The sequence below is a fragment of the Hevea brasiliensis genome, chromosome 15, assembly GCF_030052815.1.
Source record: "Hevea brasiliensis isolate MT/VB/25A 57/8 chromosome 15, ASM3005281v1, whole genome shotgun sequence".
Taxonomy (NCBI): Eukaryota; Viridiplantae; Streptophyta; class Magnoliopsida; order Malpighiales; family Euphorbiaceae; genus Hevea; species Hevea brasiliensis.
In genome coordinates, this window is record NC_079507.1 from 58,983,066 (window position 1) to 58,991,297 (window position 8,232).

The 8,232-nt window shown below is 37.1% G+C and overlaps 1 protein-coding gene across 1 annotated transcript; it reads left to right on the forward strand.

Moving 5' to 3' along the window:
• The first annotated feature begins 4,037 nt into the window (after window positions 1-4,037).
• Window positions 4,038-4,628, forward strand: LOC131174074 (uncharacterized). The gene is made up of 2 exons (XM_058137120.1): window positions 4,038-4,161; window positions 4,273-4,628. The coding sequence occupies exons 1-2, from the start codon at window positions 4,038-4,040 to the stop codon at window positions 4,626-4,628; spliced, it is 480 nt and encodes a 159-aa protein (XP_057993103.1).
• The last annotated feature ends 3,604 nt before the right edge of the window (window positions 4,629-8,232 follow it).

An 8,232-nucleotide genomic window follows, 5' to 3' on the forward strand; every position in this document is an offset into this window, starting at 1 on the left:
AGATATGGGTAGGACGAGTAAAATGGCTGGAGCTTGACTCGCTGAGACCTGATATTTTTATGGATAAGTCAGGGTGAGTATGGCTTTAAATTGATCTCGTTGACCCTCGCATTTAGATTATTAAGAGAAAGTCTGACTCGAGTTGATCTCGCTGGTAGACATTGGATTAAGAGAGCTGTATAGGGGATCAACTCCCATACTTATTAACAGTGATGTGACAAATGGGTGTGTGAGTGCTCCAAATTATCTTTTGTGTGAGTATTATTTGAATTTGGTTGAATATGTTTGTATATGTTACATTTCATACTTGGGAATGCATTAGTCTTAGATAGTTATAGAAATTATATTTAAAATTAATATCTTACTCTATGAGTCAAACGTTCACTCCTATTTAACTATTTTTCCTCAGGCTAAAGGAGGATTCTTTGAGATTAACTTGCTTCCTTTCTCGCAGGTTTACCAGTAGCCATTTAATTGTATTTTTCCTTTTCTTGTTTTTAATCTATAAGCTCCCCATGTGCTAGTAGTGTTCTAATCTTCTTGGGGTTGTAATAACCTATTTCTTTTAAAATTGTAAGTCTTGTTAAGGGGTCACATGTGGAGTATAGGGTCCATATTCATCCTTGCATTGCTATCCTTGCATCTAGTTTCTACTTTGTGTACCTTTATATGTTTATGAGTTTGTAAATATGTATAGTATTTTGTTTTGGTTTTAGTGGGCTAATGCTGCTGAATTTCAAGAAAAATGCATAGAGGTAGGAGAGCCATCACGGCACCAGAGCCGAAAGTGCCAGATGAAATATCGGCACAAGATGAGGCCCTGCCCTAAGGAGGCATGGTAGGAGACCTATAACTACTCAAGTAGAAGAGCAACCACAACTGCAGGAGCTGTCATTTATAGCCCAAGGTCCTATAGATCCAATGGCAGCCACCCTAGCCGATCTGTAGAGGACTATTGACATGATGGCATAGTATATAGTTCATCCTTCACAGCAGCCCCCAATTCAGAGAGCTAAACCATATAACTAGATAATAAATTTTAAAAAGCTAGCACCTAGAATTTATGATATTACAGAGGATGCTTATCAGTTTTTGGACTCTTGCAAACAGGCAAGAGTGGAGCTACAATTAATAGACAGAAGGTTGATAGAGTGTGTACAGCATGTGTTGGGACCTGTGACAAGGCAATGGATGACTGACTATGCGCTCCCTCAAATTGAGGGATTATCATAGTTTGTAGAGTTATTTATAAATCAGTTTGTACTAGAAAGCTTCATGGACCAAAAGTAGTGGGCCTTTGAAGCCCTAAAATAGAATGGAAGATTAGTGGATAAATATGCTTCAGAATTTCTAGAATTGAGCAAATATGCCCCAATTGCAGCAACCACTGAAAGTATAAAGGTAAAGAGATTTTTGAAGGGGCTGGATAGGAGGTATGCGAACTTGGCCATATTGTCAGACCAACCACTTGATGTGGTAGTTGATAGGGCTCAACAGGTAAAAATTAGTTATATGGGGATGATGGAGGCAGAGCGAAGAAGAATAAAGTCAAAGGGTCATCAGGTATGCCATATACGAGTACCATGGGTGGTGGCAACCAAAGTCATCACAGTGGAAAAATTAGAGGGAACAAGAAAGCGAACCTCAGACACAAAGCCAAAGGGTTTAGGTTGAGCTATGGTTCTAGTAGTGGACAGAGTTTGAGCTATAGCAGTTCTGGATCTAGTTCAAGGTCTTCTTTGATGCATTATACACAGTGTGAAAGAGTACACTCAGGGCCTTGTTTGATGAACTCTGGTGGATATTTCAGATGTGGCTAGTAGGGTCATTTTGCCAGGGAATGCCTCATATTCAATGAGCATCAGATGGGGTTTCAAAGTTCTGTTGCTAATATACCCCCCTAGTTACACCTTGGTACTTCTAGCATGGCAGGTAGCCAGTTTAGTAGCCAGCAAGGTTGTGGTCAGAGAGGACATAGATTTAGAGGTAGTTCTGATGGTAGGAGCTAGTTTTAGTGGTCTGCATCTCATGGCAAAGGATAGGCTCAGGTTTTCACCTTGACACACTAAGATGCTCAAGCTTCGAGTGTTATGGTAGCAAGTATTCTCCCAGTTTGTTCTCTTGAGGCTCGTGTTTTAATAGATTCGGGTGCTATGCACTCGCTTATTTCCCTTGTAGTTGCTTTGAGATTGGGTAAAAACCCTACTGCTTTAGAGTGTCTCTTATCTGTATTTATCCCTCTTAGTGACAATATAGATATGAATATAGTCTTTCTAGGCAGTCCAGTAGTAGTGGATAGAAAGATCCTCCCGGCAGATTTAGTTCCTTTACTGGTGATGAATTTTAATATGATTTTAGATATGGATTGACTGTCAACTCATTATGCCACTTTAGATTGCAGAAATAAAAAGGTGTATTTTCATATTCCAGGGGTAGAAGAATTTAGTTTTGATGGTGACAGAAGTGTGGCTCCGTACAATCTAGTGTTAGCCATTAGCACTAGGAAGAGGTTAAGGCATGGATGTCAGGGTTATTTAGCACTAGTGAGGGACACATCTATTGAAGGTGCCAATGTGGAAAATGTATCTGTTGTGAGGAAATTTATGGATGTATTTCCTGAGGAGCTTCCAGGGTTACTGCCGAATAGAGAGATAGAATTTTACGTAGATATTGTGTCGAATACAAATCTTATTTCTATGCCACCTTACCGGATGGCACCAGCTGAGCTAAAGGAACTAAATGAGTAATTATAAGGCTTTTGGCTAAAGGATTCATTCGGCCAAGTACTTTGCCTTAGAGTGCTCCCATTCTATGTATAAGGAAGAAGGATAGATCTTTAAGACTATGTATTGGTTACAAACAACTGAATAAAGTGACAATTAAGAATAAATATCCGCTTCCTCATTTTGATGATCTATTTGAATTGCTGCAAGGGGCTAGATACTTTTAACAAATAGAAGTATGGCTGGGTTACCACCAACTGAGGATTAGGAGTGAGGATGTACCAAAAATAGTATTTAGGACAAGGTATGGTCATTATGAGTTCCTGGTAATGTCTTTTGAACTCACTAATGCACCAGCGACCTTTATGGACTTAATAAACAGGGTGTTTAGGCCATTCCTGGATTACTTTGTCATTGTGTCCATAGATGATATTTTAGTGTATTCTCGAATAGAGGAAGAACATGTTTGGCACCTAAGGATGGTGTTGTAGACTCTAAGGGAGCATCAGCTATATGCTAAATTTCAAAATGAGAGTTCTAGTTGGAGAGTATCTCATTCTTGGGACATGTGGTATCTAGTGAAGGTATTTAGGTGGATCCTAAGAAAATTGAAGTAGTAACTGATTGGCTTAGGCCTACTACAATCACTGAGGTGATGAGTTTTCTGGGCCTAGCAGGCTACTATAGGCATTTTGTGTAGAATTTCTCCAGAATAGCAGCTCCAGGTTGTGTGTGCCAAATGTTAACAACCTAAGAAATGAGATTATACGGGAGGCACACTACATGCCTTACAGTGTTCACCCAGGATCCACGAAGATATACCATGATGTGAAAGATAGGTACCGATGGAATGGCATGAAGAGAAACATAGCAGATTTTATGTTCAAGTGCTTAACTTGTCAGAAGATAAAGTTTGAGCATCAGAAGCCATCAGAGAAGTTGTAGGAGATTCCTATCCTAGAGTGGAAGTAGGAAATAATCACCATGGACTTCATGACTGGGTTGCCTCATACTACACATGGGTATGACTCTATATGGGTGATTATGGATCATCTAACTAAGTCAGCTCACTTCTTACTGGTACGGACCACCTATTATGTTGCCTAGTATTTAAGGGTGTATATCCATGAAATAGTCAGATTACATGGAGTTCTTACTTTCATAATATCTGACAGAGGGCCTCAGTTTACTTCTCGATTTTGGAGGAAACTGCAGGAGGCACTTGGCACCCAATTGAACTTTAGTATAGCCTTTCACCCTCAGACAGACGGGCAGTCTAAAAGAACAATTCAGACATTGAAAGATATACTTTTTATGTGTGTCTTGGATTTTGGAGGACAATGGGATGATCAACTACCCTTGGTAGAATTTGCCTATAATAATAGCTATCATTCTAGTATTAGGAAGGCACGTTGTGAGGAACTATATGGCAGGAAGTGTAGGTCCCCTTTTTGTTGGACAGAAGTTGGAGAGGCAAGAGTACATAATATAGATCTAGTGCAGTACACCTCAGAGATAATCCCTTGAATCAGGAAATGTTTGAAAATAGCTTTCAGCAGGCAGAAGAGCTATGCTGATCCAAGGTGGAAAGATGTAGAATTTGTAGTGGATGACTATGTGTTTTTGAAAGTTTCTCCTATAAAAGGAGTTATGAGATTTGGGAAGAAAGGTAAGTTGGCATCCCGTTACATAAGACCTTTTGAGATTACAGATAGAATGAGAGCAGTAGCCTATCGATTGGAGTTACTACCAAACTTTTCTCATGTCCACCTAGTGTTTCACATCTCCATACTTAGGAAGTATGTTCCCAACCCTTCTCATGTGCTGCAACCAGATACAGTGGAGTTAAATGAGAACTTAACATTTAAGGAGCAGCTTGCAACCGTAGTGGACTATCAGATGTAACCATTTTGATCAAAGCAGATCCCTATGATTAAAGTTTTGTAGAGAAGCCAATCAGTGAAAGAGTGCACCTAGGAGTCAGAGCGAGATATGCGCAGCAAGTACCCTTATCTGCTCAATATATAATTCTAACTTATTACTCTGCCTTGTATAAAAAATTCAAGGATGAATTTTCTATAAGGAGGAAGAATGTAGCACTGTAAATTTTTAAATAATTATTTTATTTGTAAATTATAATATTTTATTTTATAATATATTATGGAAATTAAATTGAAATTTTCTAGATTTTTAAAATCGGGTTTGATTTTCTTGAGATAATAAATTTTATTGATTTTTAAAAATTAATTTAAAAACCACGTGGAAAATTTAAAAATATATTTGGATTCCATAAATTTTTTTGAATTGTTAAATTTTTTCGAAATTTTTGAGCCTCATTTTGGGTCCTAGGACAGAGGAAAAATCAAATTTTTGGGAACTGAAATCGAACTGACTGAATCAAATAAGACTGAATCAGACCGATCAAATCAGACCAGCCATTTCCTTTCTCTTCCTCCACTTTCTCGAGCGCGTGCTGTCCCTCCTTTCTCTCTTCTTTTTCTCTCCCCTGCCGCCTCCCCACCATCGGTCGACCACCCCCAGCCCTCCCCCACACGCTGACACCCCTCTAGGTCCCTTCCCCATCGCCAACCGTCATCCAGAGCGCTGAAAATATGCAACCAAACTTCCTCCTTCGCGTGCGCATCTCTTCGACTTCCATGCCTAATTTTGGCCAATCCAGCCACCAATTAGATCAAGTTTAGTCCCAAACATGCTCTACTCTTTGAGAGCTTTCCAATGATACCAAGAGCACAAATTTTCATCGAGAGATTTGTCCGAATTAAACCTAAGAAGTTTTAGCCAATTTTGAATTTTGGATTAGATTTCTCTCAAACTAGGAACCCCACGGGAATTCTGAGACCACTGGCAAGCTCCACTCGGTGAGAGCTTTACAACGACGTAAATTTCAAATTTCTCTGACACTAAATTTCAGTGGGTTCCATGAACTTTGCAGTATTTTTCTGAGCCTTTATTGACCTTGTTTAATTAAATAAAAATTATATTCTAACTCCTAATGTTATGGGTTTCGCATAGGTATTCTCGTTTCGCGGGAATTCCACTAAGGGTCGGTATTGCATTTTCAAGCCGGACAGATGAGTTGCTAGACTCACTTTGGAGTGAGTTAAGATTATAGTCCATTCCACCATTTTTAGATGCCCCAAACGCATTCCAAGCGTCAGAATTGGAGTAGGTAAATCCGAACTCTAAATTGCCTTATTTGCCTAGTGCCGAATTTAAGATAAAAATTCATAAAATATTCGTGGGTAGTTAAAAAATTATAATTCTTTTTGTAATAGCATCATTAAGGACCGCGGGGCATAATTATAGAATTTTTGAAGTTAATTTAGTTGGTTTTTGCAAAATGTTAGTTTTAAACTCTATAACTGAATTGTGTAATTATTGGGATTTGTTTGGCTTAGCGGGCCCAGAAGGGGCTGTGTCACACCTTATCCCTTTGTAAGGCATAACATGATCCCGTAGAATACCTAATCAACTACTGAACTTCACTTACCGATAACTCATTAAGTACCCTACAAGGGATTTTAAAAACCATTTTCTTACTTTTTGAAAGTGGTGAGCTTTTTAGTAAGAATTAAAAACATTTAATTGAAGTTTCAAAACTAGTAAAAATTTTTGTCTATTTCTATTTGTCCGTAAATTTTGAAAAAATTTCGACAGAGTGCCGTCTATATTTTGAGAAAACAGTTCTTCAAAAACCTATAAAAAGCACCTCAAATATTTATTTTCACAACTTCCAACCACTAAAATAACATAATTCATCATAATGCAATTCAAGTCCACAATTCAATGAAAATTTGTCATTTCAAAATATCTCATCAATTCATTCACATTGCATTTAATATTTAATTTACAAATACATATCTTAATTTACAAAAAGAAAATCCGAAATACTATATTACAATTTACTGTACAACTGCTCAACTTTACATTAATACATATGACATTACAATATTTACATCAAAATAACTACAAGGGTATAAATAAATACCCGTACCAAAAAGGTCGACGTAGTCCTCTATCTCAATAGCAGCTCACTCTGCTGCTTTCTCCTTGCCCTTATCTGTGACAGCAAAATAAGCTATCACTGAGTATAAAAATACTAAATGGTACACAATAAAAATTTGAAATGCAGTACATAAAACATTCATTGATAAATCACAATTTAAATATTTCACAAATAATCAAAACTCATTATAGCATAATTTTGGTCAAATAATTTAATAAACACAGTATTGCCAATTCATACACAACTTAAGCCATGACATAAAATTTTCGATCAATGCTGCGTTGTACACCACGACAAAACAATCTATAACCCCACTAATCGAAATCAATGAGGGAGGTGGCTAGTTAGCTAATGAGTACTCATCCGATCTATAACCTCAACTGGTAAGCCAGAGATGGAGGAAAATAAATGATCTCAACCCCATAGATAGAGGAGGAATAATGTGATACTGTCATGCTAAGTGTGAACACAAAATCAATTCAAAACAAAGTACTCAAATAATTTAGAAAAGATCCCAAATAATTTCTAAAGTCATTTTTGCAGTCACAAAATGGCAACACAATTTATAAACAGCACAGCGATTTCATAAAGCATAATAATTCAACTTTTCACTTAGAAAATAATTGTATAAATTTATTGTGCACAAACCTGACATGAGTCGCCTCAAAGCCTTGACTCAGTCCCTTAGACTTTCCGGGTCTTTTTCAGCTAAAACACACAATTTACAGTATTTCAGTATCTTGTCTCACAATAAATCCAATAATTAAATTCATATATGCTCAATTATCGTCCCAATATGCTTAAACTTACGTTCTTAGAAATTTTTGGGGTTACTATTCATGGCACTATTCCAGTCAATTTGTTGACTTTCTAATGCTTAATAGGTATGGAAATTTCAATTTCACCCACATACCACATTTTGGTTACCTAACTTATTGGTTTTGGTTGTTTTCCTCAAATCTTAAGTCTCTTAGGTAAAATTCCAAAATTTCATATTTGGTGCCCTGTTTTATACTATTCCATTGGTCATGTTGCTGTGGTAATTTGGCTAAGTTCTCTTCATAGAAGTTGTTCCTTATTGTCTTAACTTTATTTTCCTTTTTGAATCACTCCATTTGGAGTTTTGTAGCCTAAGTTATAGCCATTTGAACATGGCTGGCCGGATTTGGTTTTACCCAGAATTCTGGGCATTCACTGGATAATGGTAATTTTTGTGGGTTGATTACAGGTGGCTTTTCAAATAGGTTATGGTCAAAATTTGGATTTTTTTTCTTCATGAAAATTGTAGGGCTATGTCTCAGCTTTCTATAGGTAAAATTTTAGGTCATTTAGACCTTCCTAGACCAAGTTATGGTCATTTACGTAACTATTGTTCATTTGGTCATTTTTGTACAAGTCAGTTTGCCAATTCCAAATTTGGCCTAATTGTTCACTAAGTTATGGTCACTTTCTAGGCATGATTCCCAAATGAAAAATGTGTCA

Coding starts and splice junctions, on each gene's coding strand:
- LOC131174074 (XM_058137120.1), top strand. CDS start 4,038: ATGTGTGTCTTGGATTTTGGAGGACAATGGGATGATCAACTACCCTTG. Junction 4,162..4,272: donor GGAACTATATGGCAGGAAGT/GTAGGTCCCCTT, acceptor GTTTGAAAATAG/CTTTCAGCAGGCAGAAGAGC.